Source organism: Colias eurytheme, chromosome 30, assembly GCF_061535395.1.
Source record: "Colias eurytheme isolate Ceu_HAF_F1 chromosome 30, ilColEury1 Martin Lab GWU primary, whole genome shotgun sequence".
Taxonomy (NCBI): Eukaryota; Metazoa; Arthropoda; class Insecta; order Lepidoptera; family Pieridae; genus Colias; species Colias eurytheme.
The window spans coordinates 1,169,798-1,189,655 of NC_143009.1; the positions used below are offsets into that span (position 1 = coordinate 1,169,798).

Consider the following 19,858-nt stretch of genomic DNA (forward strand, 5'->3'; position numbering starts at 1 on the left):
GGAAAATACCCTTTCCTTTTCTCTTTTATTTTATAACATTAAATCGATTTATTTATTATTTAAATACACAATTAAAAATAGAAATAACACCAAAAATACTATAAAAAGGAGCGACATTACCCAAGAGGCAATATATCTTTAAAATTAATTATTATAATAGTTGTGACATAAGCTTATTCTACATTGACTTATCGGACGTTAAAAACCGTTATTTTTCGGTACCGTTACCGATACCGGTATCGATATTTATTTCGGTAATACCGATATCGGTATCGGTACTGAAAGTTATGTTGTCACAATATGAAATACACAGAAGATATTATATTAGCGTTAGATTATAATACTTTTAAAAATATTCAACGATGATTATTATACAAAAAATTATTTACATCACACCTCCAAGTTTCTATATAAAGATAAAAGATAATCTTTCTTTCTTTCTTTCTTTTCTCAATTCCGGCAACGTTATTCGTGCGTTCTTTAAAACCGTCGCTAAAATAAATTATTACTTAATGACATAAAAAAAGGTTAGATCTTCCTTTCTTTCTTCTATTTCTCAAATCCCGTTCTTTAGTTCTTTGACAACATTACTTTTTATAATATTATAAGTTTAGAAACCGGATATTATCAATATTATAAGCAAAAACGTGTACTATATGTTAACGATCTTCAAACACACTAACGCACACACGATTAGACGTCACAGTGAGATGGCATGATTCAACTATCGTGAGCGAAAGAGACAACTGAAGTACAATGTGGCTAATTGGCCACATAATATAACTAATAACCTACACATTTTTACTTATATCATCGGACAAAGTTACGATGTTTTTTCGCAATTTGACATTGACGTTTAAAACAAGATGGCGGATTGCCGCGAAAATAAATGCACATTTTGTATTAGAAATTTATATATTTCCAGTCATTTTTTAATAATTTTCCCATCGGTGGAACATCATCATCATCATCATCGATGTATTTTTATTTATTTTATTAATATTTTAATAAGAAATATCGCATTTTTTGGTATATTTCAACCAATGAATGGTGGGCAATTTTATTTCAACTATAGTGAAGAATAAGTTTGCCAAGACGTTGGAAGTGAAACTTTAGATATAAGCCTTGTCTTATTAATTATATAAGTAAATAAACATAATTAAATATAATATTTATATATTCATAACATTTCAATTCCACAAATAAATCCATGATTTTAAATTAATTCAAATGTCAAATTGGTTATTTTATTATTCAATTCCCTAAAACAATTCCTATTGTTTTTAATTCTATCTATTCCAATAAAAATTATTTCTAAACAGTTATTTCAAGTATATTTAACTGAAGTTTTATTCTATTTTTTTTTTTTTATATAAACATGATATTTTCAAGCATTGCTATTCGTCACAGATATTTTGCAAATAACTCCATTTGCAATTTTGACCATTTTTTTATTATTATTGCTAAAAAAAATATTTCACTCTGCTGTTAGTTAAAAAGTGGAATATTATTAAATTTCCACTTTTTAACGTTTTCTTTTCGTTTTATAATAACCATCATAATATTCAAATAACAATGAAGAATGTATTAAAGATATTTAAATAATTACTATATAAAAATTCCTCTATTAGAAAAATTCCATTTTTTATTTCAAATTATATTCTCAAATCCAAGTTTACCATCATCTATAATCATTGAAAAACACAATCCACTTAAAAGTTCACAATTTAAATAAAAAAGTTCTATTTTCAAAACACCTGACACCAAAAATTCTGTAAATTTGAATTTCACCATTCCAGCTCTATATTTAAATTGGAATACGTTTAACACCATTTCGAAGAACATCTAAATTCGAATGTAGACATTCCATATTCAAAATTTTGACTTTTCACTTAGTCAATGTTCTATTTTCAAAATTATTTTTTCACAAAGTTTATTTTCGGTTGAAGTTCTATTTTCAAATCAATTGGAATATACGCAACATTCTATATTCAAAAATTGCCTATTCACATAGTTCTGAGTGTCTTTCTATTTTCTTATTTCTCATAGTTCAGTGTTGACATAATTAAAAACAAAATTATATTTTCAAAAATTTGCTTTTTCACATAGTTCTTATTTGATGTTCTATTTTAGCAATAGCCGTCTTTCACATGCTTCAGTGTTGCCATACATTATTACATTTAGTCCATATACTAGCTATCCGCCCCGGGTTCTCTCGCGGGAAGGCTTTGCGGGCTCTGTGAGAACTGATTGACCATTTTATTTTGCATCATGTTGAGCAATATGTCTGAGTATTGCTCAATGAGGGTTATGGCTGGGTTTCCGGTTGTTGGGCCTTCTGGAATTAAAAATATAATTTTCTGTAGTATTTAATTGTTAAAATGGTATATCTATAAACGTAATTTATGTAAATATTGAAGTAGTACCTATAGTAAATGTAATCTTTAATCTTTAAATTCAAAGAAATGTGTGGATTTCTATTCTTTAAAAATCTAAGTCAGAACCAGACAAAATTTATATGTTTTTTTTTTTAATGAACTATCAAAATCGGTTTATCAAAAGGTCTGAAGTAAGAAAACCCAGAAGAAACAGTCGGATTGTGATTTCATAATAATTTTTTTTTGAAGAAGGTTAAAAAATCATAAATAACATATTAAATAGATATACATATATGTATATGTACCTTTAGATAATAAATTATCTATCCTCTGTCTATTATCTGGTTCGCCGGGTATCGCAGCTCGAAGGACCTTTTGAGTTTCTAAAATGGCTGCTTCTAAGCCTGAAAAAGAAACTATTATAAGAACATTTTGCTATAGTTTAAGTGTGCATGAAGCAAAACAAGAATACAAATATACATATGTATATGTGTACATACATACATAAAATTCTATAAATATAAACATAAATAAGTATTCATAAATACAACAAGGGCAAGTAAATCCCGTATTTATTTACTAAACCGCCCCATGCCCCACAGCGGCTAAAAACATAATGTGTCGCTTTTGTAATGTAGCCATTTTCTCACTAACTATGTATCCCTACCTTAAATATTTCTATAAAACTGCCTCTTGCCCCACAGCCAAAACAAATGTTTTTGATACTTTCTGTCACTATTTCTTCCCTATATTTCTACACCTACCCCATATAACTTAACCCTTGCCCCACACAAATTGCCCCTTGCCCCACACAACTTGCCCCCTGCCCCATACAACATGCCCCTTGCCCCATACAACATGCCCCTTACCCCACACAACTTCCCCCCTGCCCCACACAACTTGCCCCTTACAACATACACCCTGCCCCTTGCCCCACACAACTTGCTCCCTGCCCCTTGCCCCACGTACCACTAATCTCAGCCGCGGAATTCGGTTCCCTTTGCAAAGTACGATACAGTTGAACAACTTTGCTGGCCGTCTTCGTCAATTGTTCCGTGAGCGTGCTGCATTGTTGTGATGATGATGCTGGGAATTAAAATAATATAGTTAAATAAAATACAGGTAAAAATTATTAAAAATCGGTCAAGTGTGTAAAAATAAGCTTATAGACTATATGTTGAAAAATTTATGGGTCATTTGAACCACCAGGTGACCTATCTAGAACGATATAAGAGCATAAAATAATAAGATTCAGCACTATACTGAAGATTCAGCACTTGTAAGCTGTCCACCTGAGTGCAGATGAGAATTCGTGGTAAATTTGGTCATTTGATTTTGTACTTTATTCTGACTCGGACTCACACTCACAATAAATTTTTTAATATTATATCAACAAGTGAGTGTAATTATGGATGGATGTTTGTTACTGTTTAACGCCAATATTGCTGGACGGATTTAGATGAAACTACAGATATACAGCTTATTACATTAGAATTATATGGAATCTAAAGAAATACTTGAATTTGCATGCGGGTTATAAAAATATATATTACTAGCTTCCCGCCTGCGGCCTCGTCCGCGTTTTCAAAGAAAAACCCGCATAGTTCCCGTTCCCGTGGGATTTCCTGGATAAAACCTAGCCTATGTTGCTCAGTGGAGATGTAGCTTTCTAATGGTGAAAGAATTTTTGAAATCGGTCCAGTAGTTTATGCGTGAAAACCATACATACATACATAATTATAAACCTTTCCTCTTTATATAATTAGTTTTTCTTTCCTCTTTATTTATAGAAAACTCACAATTATTGTCAACTTCCTTCGGCCGCTGTCTCGTCGTGTTCGTCAGTCTGTTCGTCACTTCGCGGGCTTTGGCTGATAAGTCGCCATTACTGCCGCTGCGACCTTGAAAATATATTTGTTTTCATTAATTTGTAATATTTGAAGTGAAACTTCTTTATCGGGGTTGGAAAAAAATTTAGTGTAACAATTTTTCGTTACGCGTGACATTTTTCCGTTACACGCCATCTTTTTCTTATCCCTACCACGCGTGATTATAGTAAATTATTTTTTGAAAAATTAGGTCATAAAGAAGTTTCACTTCTTACGTGTGTACACTAGTACACGCACACATTTTTTTTTTAATTTGGACCACAGTACAGAAATAAAACAATCGTTATTTCGTCCTCACAATATTCATTATCACTATCCGCGCTAGGTGGGTGTGACATACCCAGATAGTAATTATGTAGTTTTAATACACTTTTATTTTAAGTACATACTTATTTTTCGCGAGTAACAAACTAATTACCTATTTTTCCCTAACAAATAGCTTTTATTACCTCCGCAATCATTTTCATATAATCCTACTGGCTGTGCAGCATCATCTCTACTCCTATTCTATCTCACTTTCAAAGCTTGTTTTGGTAACATTATCAATATATCGGTCACTGCCACATTCGCCAGTAAAATGGCTTCAGATTCTTCAAAAAGATGCTATAATCTGTATTGGTCATGTTTTTACGACATTCAAGACGTTTATAGTGAAAATACACCAAAATAATATAGGTAACATGATTAGAAGATAAAATTTAAGTTTATTGAAATTCGTTACAAGCAGTGCTAGGTGGGTGTCACGTACCCATAGACCACTTCTACGTCATCCACATTCCACACCATTCGCCGGGTGATGGATAATCAATGATGAAGTATAATAACAATTCGCAGATAAAATATTAATCGATTTTCGAAGGTTGCGCTCGCCGGGTTAAACTCCTAGCATCTTTTCCCGCCCTTAATTTTACCCATTTTTTCCACCCTTTTACCCCATTTTTCTTACCCAATCGTCGAGTAGCTCGATCAGCACTCGCAGCCCTCGGTCTTGGGGTCTCTCGTTCGTCGGCTTCAGAACTCGACTCCGAACGGGCGACGTTCACTGTAGTTAGTTTGTTAGTTTTAGTGTAGTGTGGCTAGACTATTTGTGATGAAGTTTGTGGTAAAGCTTGAATGGCTCTAGACTATTTGGGTGATAATGAAGCTTGACTATTAACTGTTTCTTGTGGAAATTTTGTGGTAAAGCTTGAAAGGCTCTAGACTATTTGTGTGATAGTGAAAATTAATAATCGAACAATAGATATCGCAATCAATCAAATGATTCACAGTCCACAATACACATAATAGCATAAATATTTAATAATGCTTGTATTCATGAATCAATTAATTCTCAAACTTTTCAATTTTTTTTTACTTTTTATTGTCTATTTATTACACTATACGCATTATCAAAACTACTCAAAACTACCCTCAACAATTTGTTTTTAATTTTTTTCATTTGTTTGTCTATTTACCTGTACTATACGCATTGGCTAGACCTCGCCTCCTTGCTGTGTTGGTAGCTTGTTTGTTCATAGAACTTATTGTAGGGCGCATTAGCCCACCGCCGCGTTGTCTGGATGGTTGGGGATCGGATTCTGAGTCACTCTAAGGAATAAATATAATTATATAAATATAAATAGTAATATTTATTTTCATAAATGTTGATATAACAAGTTATGATAAACTAGCTTTCCACCCGCGGTATCGCCCGCGTAGTCAAAGAAAAACCTATCCTATGTCCCGGGGTAAAAAGTAGCCTATGTCCTTTCTCGGGTATCAAAATATCTCTATACCAAATTTCATGCAAATTGGTTCAGTAGTTAAGGCGTGATTGAGTAACAGACAGACAGAGTTACTTTCGCATTTATAATATAAGTATGGAAGTATGGATTTCTATCTGTCCGGGCAAACCTCGTTCTGCCTTACTCTTATCATTTAGGGGTATGAAAAAAAAGTTATCAGATTCTCAGACCTACCCGATATGCACACATTTCATGAGAATAGGTAACTTGAAAGACCGTGTCACGAGAATTTGATATATAAGATGTCAATTATACAAATTAAAATGATATTTTTGACGAAAATTAATAAAATATATTGCCACAGAAAATGTCAGACACCTTTCCTGGGGTGGGATGCAAGATTTCCCCACTTACAAAAAATAAAGAAGAGGGTTAGCATGACGTCTAATTGAAGTCTAATTGAAGAAGTCTAATTGAAGAAGTCTAATTGAATAAATCAATGTTTGCATTTGAGTTTTTGTGAATATTTGTGCGTATGTGCATGTATGCTCGTGGATTTGCTCGAGTTTGTGTGTGTGTCTATATTGTTAGTTACCTGGTTCAACACGCCGACACTGTTGCTCCTCGTCATGTTCGACTTGTTGTTATATCGCGGAGCAGGGCGTGCGAAACCGCTCGGCGATTTACTTGAGTTCGCGTTCGTTTGTGCGGGTTTTGTTTGGCCTGTGTGGGGAAATTGTATTATTCTTGGTGTTTTAGAGATTTTTAATATTTTTAACTTATTTTTAAGAAGATAATTAATAATTTACAATTGTTTTTAGGAATATAAAAATCAATTCATCAAATTTGCATTTATCACAAGCAAAAATTTTTAAAAATCTAGTTATAAAGTTGAGAATAACATTGAAGTAAAAAAAATTGAACTATAAGTTCGAAATACAGTTTCTAAATACTTTCAAAATCAAAATTATTCCTAAAGTAACACTATAATATTAATAATATTGAGAAAGTTAAATACAAAAAATGCATAATCAAATTCATAATGCAAAGCGCAATTCCGAAGCTTAGGTATAAATTGAAAGCAAAAAGACATACATGCCAATACAGACATAATTTTATATAAGAAGCAAAATGACAATTAGCATAGATTTTTATTAAGATGAGTTTGAAAAATGTTAGAATACAAACTAGATGGTGGAATTTTTTTTTACCTTATACCGTAATTCAGGAAGATAAAGTTAAAAGTATTATTATTCGAAAGAATATGTTAGAATATAATAAACCGAAATAAGTTATTCATCAGTATTAAAAAAATAGCTTATGTCCATGTTGTTTCATACAATTTCCTACCGGAGTACCCGTACCAATCCTTGGTCCCAACCTTTACCTAACATATACAAATGACCAACATGACCACATTAGGAAGATTATTGCACCAATCTATAGTAATATTATAAAGCTGAAGAGTTTGTTTGTTTGAACGCGCATCTCAGGAACTACTGGTCCGATTTGAAAAATTCTTTCGGTGTTAGATAGCCCATTTATCGAGGAAGGCTATAGGTTATATATCATCACGCTTAGACCAACAGGAGCGGAGCACTGCGGGGCACAGCTATTATGTTATATTCCTATACCATCACCACAATACCAACCTTGCGGCGTCCTCGGAGCCGGCACTGGCTTGGCCGCGAGGTCCGAGAGTGAGATAGCGCGACGCATACCTGTCTCGCTCTCTTGCTCCGGCGGCGTGAGGTGCGTGCGCGCTGTTGTTATAGTAATAACGTCATGCTTTGAACCGTAATGGTTGTAATGAACGAAGTGAGTTGATTTAAAGCCAATATTTTTATTAAAAGTGTAAAAAAAGTCGCAGAGTGCGAAACGTCGGTTTTATTATATAATGAATAAATCGCATTTAAAAAACGATAAAGACTAATTTCTAAATGAATACTACACGCGTAAATTAAAACAAGAAAATACTATGATTATCCTTACCAAAAATGTAGAACAAATAAACATTAAAATAATGATTTTAATGTTTTTAGGCATATCATTTCACTTCGTCCAATACGTTCAAAATAAAACATACGATAGGCATGCGCATGATCAGAAATAAAAATAATCTCTATCACAAAGAATATTTAGACTTTTGATCAAGCTTAAAATGCACACATCACTATATTTAAAAAAGCATGCAAACGTTATTAAAAAAAAATAATCATGCTTCTAAAAACAACGCAAGAAGCAAATGATTGTGACACTGAGAATCAACGTGACTATCAATAATAAGTAGAAAGGTGTAGAAATGTGGCTAATTAGCTACGATTGACTTTAGTTGTCTCTTTTTCGCTCACGATAGTTGAATCATGCCATCTCACTTCGACGTCTAAGGGTGCTTTTCTCGGATGTGTTTCTAAAGAACCAATCATATCGCTTCATTTATCGTTGGAAGTGATACTACACATCATGGACATCTCTGGTGAAAAAGCATCCTTATCGATCGAATGTTGTGTTGGTAACTTATCTACACCTTTTTACTTATAATATAGACTATCCCATATCACAATATCTGCAAACGACTAGGATTCGCACTATACAAAGCGCAAATAAAACAGAACCGTCACGACATCTATTCATGCTTTCCGAACCTGATGGCGTTGGAAATTTTGACGGCAGCACCGGGACTATAGGCAACTTTCTCGCTAAGCCCCTTACGACATTCCCTGAACAGAACGGCGGGCGCATTCTAGCTTGATTCTCTAGACATAGTCTAGGAGCCGGTTGACGAATTATTCTCCGAAACGGCACTTTTGGTCGGTTAAAACCGTATAGTGACATGCGTTTAGGAGAATTCGTACAACTAGAACTCGTAGTTGATGATTCATAGTTCTCGCTATCTAGATGGACGTCTGTTTTTGGAAACACCATTTCGTTGTAAACTCTCTGTGGTAAGGGTTTAGGCGGTTGAACTTCTTGTACTGTATTATTTAACTGCTCCTCTTCTATAATATTATTTGCACTGTCGTTCGATATATCAGCACCTCCGACTGTTAAACCTATTTGTTCTGTATCTAAAATATCTGGTAGACTCAAATTGCGTTTAATTTCTTTTGTATTTATTTGATTTTCATTATCTGTAGCTTCTTCTAAAGTGAGAGATGCAAAATTAGGTACTGTGGTCTGTTTTGTAGCTAATTTTTCAAACTTTTGTGATAAGACTTTTACTACGCCTTTTCCATCATTGATATTTGCTTCTAGCGGTTTCATTCGCCACTCTTTAAATATCTTCTCTTGTAGGATCTTTCGTTCTTCCATTTCAACTAATTTATTAATAATTTCTAGTTTCCTTTCTATGTACTTGTATTTCTTCACTTCGTCACTTTCAGGCGCTATATTTTCCTTCGATTCATTATTTTGTTTACTGTGACATGGTGTCGCTGTTTCAAATTCATTTTTCGTCATTCTGAGATTTGATATATCTTTTTTGGTCTTTTCATAGTATTTATTATCCTGTTCCGCGTAATAATCTAAAGAGTCCTTTGCGAAATCATGATTGTCATCGCTTACGTCTAGAGAGTCGACGCTCATTTGTTTGTTTCTTTCCATTTTTTGCATTGCATATACTTCAAGACTATCCAATTGCATTTCGCATTTATTATCATTAATTTCTCTTTCTTTAACGAATACGTCAAATGTTTTTTCCACATTATCTTGATCCATTGTATTAGAATTCTTATCTTCAAGCTTTTTATTGTTTGTTATGTAATTTTTGTTTTGTAAGCCATCTAGTTTGGCTTTGTATTGGGAAGATATGGATGAACTTAGACCTGATTTTTCCAAGTTACTTTTAAGTCTATTATTAGTTTTCGTAGACGATGTTCGTTTCATAGGTTTTGGTGGCTTATGAGGGACAAATTCCATCGTTATTTTGTTATTATTGTTGTTGTTGTTATTGTGCTTTTGACCAGAATCTCTTTCTAAACTTTTAGTTGCATTATTATACTTTGTGACATTAGCTTTTTCTTTATTCAATTGATTTTTATTAACTTTGCATTGAGTATTTTTACGTATTTGTTCCTCAAATTTCTCCAAATTCTTTTGTACGTGAGAATTTCGTTTTTCCATCAAATTTTTCAAGGGATTCGGCTTCGATGCCGGTTCCAAGACCACTTCGAAACTACAACTCTTCGATTTGACCATGCTATTTGATTCACATCCCACCATTTCGCTTTTATATTTATTCTTTTCTGCAAACTTTGGTTGCAAAGACTTGCTTGTGCTTGCCATATAGTCGTTATTCTTTAATCTCGGTATGTCATCAAACCCTTTCTTTTCCCCAGCGTAATGTTTTACATTACTACCGTCAAAATAATACGCTATATTCTTGGGAGGTGGTGGTGGTTGTTTTGACGCAGAATCGTACAGACTTTTAGACCTTGTCACGGTTTTATGTCCAGAGAACTCTGAAGTTGGTACTTCGAAACCGTAAACCTTATGAATAGGTGGTTTTTGCGCTACAACAGGAGTCGGTTCATGATAATCGACTCTTGAAGTTGATGATTCCGCGAAGTAATTATTATACATATATCCCGTTAAATAGGGAACATTATTCGGACTTGAACCATAACTTTTGGACGTGTTATCGAACTCGTAACAGCTTTGGCTATTAGCTATCTTGGTGTGTGGTCTCTTGCCTTCAAAAAGCATTTCCAAAGGCGCACTTTTAGTACATTCCGAGTCATCTGATAAAACACTTTCTAGAGAATTACAATTTGTTCTTGACAATTGTTGATCGTTGTCCAAAAACTCATCGGATAGTACAGATTCTTGGCTACAACTATTCTTCATATATTTCTTCTGATTTAAAAAGAAGCTGGCACTGCTATGTCTGTGAGCTTCTAGATATCTTTCATCCGGTTCATTTATGTTTTCGTATGAACAATTTTGCGAACCGTTCAAGTTGTATCGACTATCCATGTATTTAGCTTGCTGGAAAGCCACTTCGTTGCCATATTTAAGGAATATTTCGTTAGAAACACTAGAACAATTCGAATGGTCACTTAAAACGGATTCATTAGACCTCGTCACGCATCTCTTAGTTAATACACTCTGACATCTGTACATGGAATAATTTTTATGTACTTCTTCGTCCATTATATCATCTAAATTCGAAGGCATATTCCTAGGTAATGTGGAACTTTTATGTTCCATTGTAGGCTTGGCAGGTATTTTAGGTTTTTCATAAGTACCACCGTAAATTTCATAGTTAGACACAGAGCGTCTAGCCATCCCCTTTCCTTTATTGTGTTTTTTACATATTTTCTTTGAATACAATTTATTTTTACAACTAACGTCCTGACTTAAGCTGCAATCTTCTAGCGAATCAGAGGAGAAATTACCATCCTCTTTTTCCTCTTTAGTCGGTTGTAGATCTAAATCCCCTTGTGAATTAGGTTCAAAATCGTCTAAATCCCCGTATTTTTTAGTTATTTCTGCAATCATTTTTTCCGTATCACTTTTTATTGTATCTACTATACTTCGACTCTCTTTCATTTTGTCCAACCCAACGAAGAAACTTAGAGAGTTACGTTTTTTAGCATCTAGAACATTCTGTTTTGGTTTTTCGTTTTGTGTCTGTGGTACTTTATCTGCCCATTTACATTCTTCAGAAACGGGTGAAACTGGACAAGATTTATAATTTTTAAATATACTTCTAGCATTCGGTTTCGGCGTTTTAGTTTGAGGCTTCTCGTTTAAATTTAAATGAAAATTCCTTGGCGGTATTTTAGGCGGTTCTTTATCCTCATTGGTTGGAAATAATCTATTGAAAACCTTCGAATTAGGTTTTTTCATATCTATAGTAAATGCCGTGTTCTGCTTTTCCTTATATGTAGGTTTTGTATGTATGTTCATGCGTTTATCTGTTTGTACGTTCGGACGTGATATATAATTTTGGGAATTATCGTAATAATCCGGGATAATTTTATGATTTAAGTTCGCGGGAATGGCGTAAGGGTTTTTGTTCCTATAGTCTAGGTTTTGATAGTTAAGGCTGTCAAAGAAATTAGTGGACAGACTGTCAAAGTTTTCCTCTGGATAAACGGGGGCATTATGGAATCCTGGTCAGCGTTAAAAGTAATGGTTATGTTAGTATGACACTGTGATTTTGTAGCATTTCAATTTGTAAGTGTTATAGCGTTGCGTCGAATATATTGAGTTTTATGGTGAAAATATTATAGAATTGAAATGAAGAAAATTTTTTATTTATTTATTGAATTTGAGCAAATTTTAATATTGCTATTGTTACTAATTGCAGTTATTCAAAATTTATATAACTGCATATGTCAATGTCAAGTGATATTTAAGTATCTATACATATAATAAAATCGTAGGAAAGTCAAAACTGTACATTGAATATTTTTTTAAAAGAATACATAATCCATGATCTATAATCGATATAGAAGCCAAAAATATAGTTTTTAGAATTTTTGTCTGTTTGTCTGTTTGTCTGTTTGTCTGTTTGTCTGTATGTTTGTCCGAGCTAATCTCGAAAAGTACTGCATAGATTGACTTCAAATTTTGCATGAATATTACTAACAGGTCGTGTGAGGTTTTTTTAAACATATTATCATGCTATCACCTCCGGGGGAGGAGCTGTGAACCTTTACTTTTCTTACGTATTCCGTGAACTACGACAGCGTACAATCTAAAGACTCATGTTTAAATGTTGTTTTTGAGTAAGCCATGCTATTATCTAGCTTTACACTATAAAAACTACGTCATTTACGTAATTTGGGCAGAGAAACTGTTTAATGAATCTTAGTACTATAAAGACAAATTTGATTCAGCGCCATCTATGAGATTTCGTAAAAATCAAATCAATTTACATGTTAACACTACTGAACACAATGTTAAAAATTAATAATTTAAATATAATTATGTTATTTATTTATTTAACTCTTTAACCCATAATAAATCTTCCCTTCCCTATAAGGTGCGCTTATATAATTCGTGTGAATATACTACATTTTTAAAAGTGAGGGTAGATGTATATTATTTTAAGTCAAACTAGACACCATTACAGTTAATCTAATATTGATTGTGTTCATTGGTTACATTTTTAAAAATCTTCGTGTTTTAATAATTCGATCACGAGGCGGGACTCTAATACAAAAAGGTTAGTTCGTTGATAATTATTATTCCTTCATCATTTACATGTTGTTAGTAAAAATATACTTTGACTGTTAATACTTTTGTTCAGTATTTATCTGTATGATTATTGCTTGGTAATTAATATATTTTCATGTCGTATACCTAATTATAAACATAAGTGTGATGTGAAACTAGCTGGATTTATTTTTACACACTCATAGTCTTATATTTTGTGTTAATGTTAAAATAGTATTAATAGTGTAAATCATAATATTTTTTCAAAGTTAAAAATATTTCCTTTTTTCTGATGGTGTTGCCATCGAATTAAACCGCGCTGTCGTTTCGTTCACAAAAAGTCATGTTATTAGGACCGAATATGTAGCCGCCTCAACTTACGGAAACGAGAGTAACCTGCGTTGTCTGTTAGTTATTATATAGTCGAATTTAACGTTACATGGAAATTGGAATCTAAATATATGTATACCTACTTATATTAAATCTGTAGAGGTCAATTCTGCACATGAAATATATTTCCTAAATAACTATCACGAGGTGATTAGAGATCGACATCGACGTCAAAAATGTTTGTCCGTCTGTCTGTCTGTATAACCGTTATAGAAACAAAAACTACTCGACGGATTTAAACGAAACTTGGTACAATTATTTTTCATATTCGTGAGCAGAGCAGCAACTCCATTTTTAAGCTTTCGTCGCGTGTGCGTTCTTAATGCGTGTATCTTAATGGTTAAAGCTACACAGAAATCAAGTATGAAAGAAATGTTCTCCATATTATATAAAAAATATCTCCCGACATCATAAATGTCTTTCTTTTATGGTTGAGCTTAGCTTTCTGATTATATTTGTCTACTAGCTGTCCCCGCGACTTCGTTCGCGTGGAATAGTGACTATGGGACCTATGACCATGGGCTCAGGGTGGGGCAACAATAAAAAATCATTTTTATTTTCATGCTCCCACTCCCGCGCCCACTCGCACTCCCACGCCATATGCCACGTTCAGTCCCAATCCCACGCCCACGCCCACTCCCCTTCACAATTAGTACCTACCAGATCAAAGCCAGGGTAAGCGCCCCACCCAGCCCCACCGTGGCTACGCCCATGCTGAATTACTATTTAACATACAATTATTGAGTAAATACGTACAACCATACTGTACTGTTGTACTACCATAAATAATTAAAAGAATTGTTATTAAAATTTCTTACTAAACTGAGCTAAAAAACTTACGTACCAAATTATTAAAGAAAATCAAGAAATGAAATGCCTAACCTATACCAAATAGTTACTACATATTGTAATTAAAAATTATGATTAGTATATAATATCGAAAATCAAAAAAGAAATGCCTAACTAATTCTACGTAAAATTTCTTTTAAATTATGTCATAATATTATTTTTTAGGAACCAGGGGGGGGGGAGAGGAGCAAATTCTATTTCCTTCCTTTCTTAAACGGATGTTTTTAATAATCTATGGTGTAGCCAGTAGCCACTGATCAGCTTAATCGATACTCAGTTTTTATCAAATCCAGAAACAAATCCAAATTAGATCTTTCCTGTCTCACGCACGTAACTAAAGGCTGAAGAGAGAGAGAGCACGTAACTAAACCGTTTAGACGAAGAAAAGTGTATAGAAAAAGGAATAAATAATTTCATAAACTTCCCGAAGATCTTTAAAAATAAATTATAACTTTCATTTTTTTCATTCCCACTTTTACCCCTATGTAGGTATAATAAGTGGATGAACCAATTTTGATACACTTTATCTAAGAACCAGCGTCGGAAAATATTCTGCCTAACAAAAAAAACCGCATCTAATTCGGTTTACCTGTTAGCCAGCTACGGTGCCATAGACAGACACACACACACACACAGAAATACATAGCGGTCAAACACATAACACCAGTCTTTTTGCGTCGGGGGTTAAAAATATAATACGACATAATTTAAAGGACATTTTATGTGGAAAATTTACCTATACACCAGGGTAGATAATTTTTGAAACAAAAAAAAATCGCAGTAGGATGAAACCCATTAGAAAAGGATATGATAAAAATGTAAGGAAAAATAAATTACGGTCAATCGGAGTTCGGGAAGTGGGAGGGGGGGAGCTTTTAAGAGAAAAAAATGGTTTCTCTCGATTTCTCGATAATAATAACACCTGCTAATTTTTTTCTACATATTTTAATTGTACAGACATCACTTTTCCACAATTTTATTATATGTATTGATGATGATGATTGAGATTATAACACTCTTAGTCCGTTTTAATTTTTATTCACCCGCATCAGTGCCACCTAAAAAATCTTTATATATCGAAATTCGAGCAAAGTTAAGAAAATGAGAAATAAGAGTTCTCAAGGATCGTTAGAGATAAGAGGTTTACTATTGACCGAAAACAACATGTGTTATGCCGAACCTGAAACCGCTTCACAACGAGAATTGCGGCTCACAGCTGACCGCGAACGGCATGTACTATCCTGTGAGACCGAAACCTTCACTGAGGGTATATATAACGTCTCACAGCTGATCGCAAATGGCATATTGTACTATCCCGTGAGACCGAAACCCTCACTGAGAGGGAATTACGTCTCACAGCTGATCACGATCGTCATATTTTATCTCGAGAATTCTGAAACTTTTACTCAATATGAAGACCGTTTGACAAATAATAGGGTGCACCATAATATTATTCGATCTCTCGAAGATGAACATGAGCATAAGCAATGACTAGAGTAGGGACGCGAATATTACCATTATTTGAGACAAGAACGATTAATAAGTTTGTTTAATGAAAGATTAAGAATTGAAACTATTGGTCTCTTTAAACGGACGAATAGCGAGAGGCCCGTCTTATTGCAGACAGATTTCGACATAGTCTTAATGACTTAGAGGTAAACATAGAAGATCAATCTACAAATTCGGTGGTGTGGTCCGACAAAATAATATAAAAGTGGGTTTGCTTATAACCTCACAATTGATTACAGATCATCTTCTGTATAGGCGATATTAACGTAGTATGTTCTTTTTGTAATGCTTTAAAGTGGAGTAAGGAGTCGGCTTTCGTTTGAAGATACGCCGGAACCTTTGAAATCACTACTTTTAAGTTTTAGAGGAACATGTGCAATCTAAACAGTTCTTAGACAATATTAGCTCTTATAGTATTGCGTTTTAAATGATCCTTTGGTGCTCAACAATTATTAGATGCTCCTTTCATTCTTACTTTTAAGATACAAGGTCAAGTTTATCATTTGATAGGATCCCTTTTGCCTGAAGGCCAACCTAAGTTTCTTTAAATATATTTTGTATTCGACTACGACGAATAATCGAATACAAGAAATCAATATTTCTCGAATTTAAAACTGAACTCATTTCACAATTTTAGAACATGTTAATTCATCAGGTTAATCCGTATATATGCGTTTTAAATCGACATTAGAAGCTTTTCCTCAAGATGGTGATATTAATATAAAATTGGTATAAATGCCGATAGACGGAAGTCTATCAGCACTCAGGAATTCCCTGAGCGTGTTATAACGCCCAGGCCGCAGTATTACAATTTTTCCTACAGTAGGGCGACGAATGTATTTTCGCATAGCAACGGAGGGGAACTCGTGGGGGGTAAAGTGACGCGGGCCACGTACCACAAACATGTTTAGTTTGTGGTACCGAGCGCGAAAGAAAGTCATCATGTTTTTAGTAAAGTTACTATGTAAACTAACGTAATTTATTACTTAGGTACATATTCTATAATGGTGCGCTCAAACTGTTAATCTACATTTAATTTAGATTATTATTTTAATTAGTAAGAAATGTAGAATTTAAATCACATTCATTCATGTTTTCCTCAGATATTCGATGTCTATGATTTTCGATGTTTTTAAGAGTTTCTTATCAGAGAATTCAATTTTAATGTAGTTAAATTTTATAAGAGACAATTAAGAACATTCAAAAATAAAGTGTCACGTATTTTTTTTAAACGACGAATGACGAAAAACGACCGAATCGCGGACGAAGTCGCGGGCAACAGCTAGTTACTTAATACTTAGACATAGCTTAATGTTAAGTTGCTTTTCCTAATGAAAGCAGTAAAACTTTATTTACTTAAGTTTAAGTGTCTGATTTAATATTAGTAAATTATTTTAACTCAATATATTAGACGTGAAATACAATACAATTCATTGTGCTAATGAAAAACACGCCTCCATTAAACAAACATTATATTTACTTATAAAATGCATGTGTGCCGATCACACGTGTCAGAAGTGAAACTTCTTTGGCGAGATTGAAAGATACCAAAATCGTCACCTTACTCCATGACGTGACGGTATTGCCATGACGCGACCTTAAAATTTTACTCTCAACGCGCCTAAGGAAGTTTTACTTCAAAATTTTTAATTTTAACCTTAGACGTGTTTTCCATTTAAGTAACTAGCAAACTAAACTCTATGTCTCATACCATAAGGTCGACTATTGCTTGGCACGGCCATAGAGACTGGTCTGTTCCGTTTTGATCCATCCTTTTCGGGTATGTACGATAAATCTGTCGTAGATTGACTCGATTTGAGGTTAGAACGGAATGCCACCTGTAATGTTAAGAAAAATAATTGAATACTATCTTAGTAATATTATCTATACTAATATTATAAAGCTGAAGAGTTTGTTTGTTTGTTTGAACGCGCTAATCTCTAACTACTGGTCCGATTTGAAAAATTCTTTCGGTGTTAGATAGCCCATTTATCGAGGAAGTCTATAGGCTATATATCATCACGCTACGACCAACAGGAGCGGAGCAATGCGGGTGAAACCGCACGGAGCAGCTAGTAATTTAAAAATTCGAAGTCCGGGATAAAACTTATTCCATGTGTCAATCCAAACTACCCTCATCCTAGAATTTTGCATGCATGATTTTTATAATATATATGTGCTAAATTTCATTGTAATCGGTTCAGTAGTATTCGCGTGAAAGAGTAACAAACACACACATAAACATAATCGATCCTCACAAACTTTCGCATTTATTATATTATATTAGTAGGAAGGATGTATGTGTGTAAGATAATGCATGCATGATTTTTATAATATTTTTTGGAAAATTAAAATGTTGATATGATTTTAAAAGACTAACTACAGAGTTTCTTGCCAGTCCTTAGAAACTGCTTTCACAACCGGTGGTAAATAATTATGTATTTTGGCGATTCGAACTTAAGAAAGTTTAGATGAATGAATGAATATTGAATGAATGCACATTGAATGAATGAATATTGAATGAATGCATATTGAATGAATGCATATTGAATGAATGCATATTGAATGAATGCATATTGAATGAATGAATATTGAATAAATGCATATTGAATAAATGAATATTGAATGAATGCATATTGAATGAATGAATATTGAATGAATGCATATTGAATGAATGAATATTGAATGAATGAATATTGAATGAATGCATATTGAATTAATGAACATTGAATGAAAGCATATTGAATGAATGAATGAATATTTATTTCATATTTTTTCAACGAATAAATGTTTGAGTTCAGTTCGACTCACGCTCTCCAACTGCCGTCTAGTTTCCAATATCCTCCTTTGCAATTCTTCCCTTTTTCTGGCCGCTTCCGGGTCCGGTCGTAGTGACGGTCCTCGTAAATGCTTTGATGATAGCGAATTGTGGCCCGTTTGTGCTGGGAATTTGTTATTTTAATTAAATCTAAATGTACATAATTACGATTATCACTACATAGTATAAAACAAAGCCGCTTTCTCTGTCCCTATGTCCCTTTGTATGCTTAAATCTTTAAAACTACGCAACGGATTTTGATGATTTTTATAGATAGAGTGATTGAAGACGAAGGATTTAGTATGTAACATTTATTAGGTTTTAGACAAAGCTGGTAGAACTGCGCGGCACAGCTAGTTTATATAAAATTTACAACGAATATCCACATCAACAAGATATATCAAACGCAGGAGGAATAATGTTCAAAGAATATTAGAAAACTCTGCCTAATAGACGCGTAGGCAGAGTTTTTCTTCGGACAATTTCTGAACTCTAGTTTTTTTTATTGTTGTATGTCATTTTATATGTATCTATATATATATAACTCAAAGGTGACTGATATAGTGATCTATCAACGCACAGCCCAAACCACTGGACGTATCGGGCTGAAATTTGGCATGCAGGTAGATGTTAGGACGTAGGCATCCGCTAAGAAAGGATTTCTCGCGGGAACTGGGAAAAACGGGGATGCACGTACAAAGTCGTGGGCGGAAACTAGTATGTATATTATAATACTCACCACTACTATCAACATCAACACCGCTCAAGCTGTCAAACGCGGATTTGATATACATCTCCCGCCTCCCGGCTGTGTCTATCGACTCGCACGAACCGGACAGCGGGTTGCGATCCCCGTTGTCCCCTGAGGGGGTTGATACCTGGGGAAATTATTATTATTAGTAATAGTATTTTATTTTGGTTTTTTTTCGATACTTGTAGGATTATAAGAAACATTTTTTGTATACGCTTTTTGCACCTATTGTTATTGTGTTGTTAGTACAATAAAGTATTTAAAATAAGTAAAATTAATTATTCATCTCACTAAAACATAAAACTAAGATAAAATTTAAAATTCTGTATTAGTAAATATACTAAAACTTAAATCCAATTCATACTCAAAAAATTTACGTTAAAAAC

The 19,858-nt window shown here is 33.6% G+C and overlaps 2 protein-coding genes across 2 annotated transcripts in view; both read right to left on the minus strand.

Annotated features, from left to right (window-relative positions):
• Positions 1-813: 813 nt before the first annotated feature.
• Wdr62 (WD repeat domain 62) overlaps positions 814-19,858 on the minus strand; it is a 122,056-nt gene continuing 103,011 nt past the window's right edge. The window contains exons 24-34 of the mRNA XM_090118521.1: positions 19,461-19,599; positions 18,715-18,845; positions 17,615-17,741; positions 7,644-7,754; positions 6,587-6,714; positions 5,722-5,854; positions 5,214-5,309; positions 4,178-4,279; positions 3,348-3,464; positions 2,684-2,782; positions 814-2,338 (exon numbers count right to left, since the gene is read on the minus strand). Coding sequence (XP_089974647.1) covers positions 2,193-2,338; positions 2,684-2,782; positions 3,348-3,464; positions 4,178-4,279; positions 5,214-5,309; positions 5,722-5,854; positions 6,587-6,714; positions 7,644-7,754; positions 17,615-17,741; positions 18,715-18,845; positions 19,461-19,599 — 1,329 coding nt within the window. The 3' untranslated portion in view covers positions 814-2,192. The remainder of the gene's footprint in view (positions 2,339-2,683; positions 2,783-3,347; positions 3,465-4,177; positions 4,280-5,213; positions 5,310-5,721; positions 5,855-6,586; positions 6,715-7,643; positions 7,755-17,614; positions 17,742-18,714; positions 18,846-19,460; positions 19,600-19,858) is intronic.
• On the minus strand, positions 8,422-11,909 carry LOC149895681 (uncharacterized). The gene has a single exon (XM_090118515.1). It carries the CDS (start codon positions 11,899-11,901, stop codon positions 8,539-8,541), a length of 3,363 nt encoding a protein of 1,120 aa, XP_089974641.1. The 5' UTR covers positions 11,902-11,909; the 3' UTR covers positions 8,422-8,538.

Coding starts and splice junctions, on each gene's coding strand:
- LOC149895681 (XM_090118515.1), bottom strand. CDS start 11,901: ATGAACATACATACAAAACCTACATATAAGGAAAAGCAGAACACGGCA.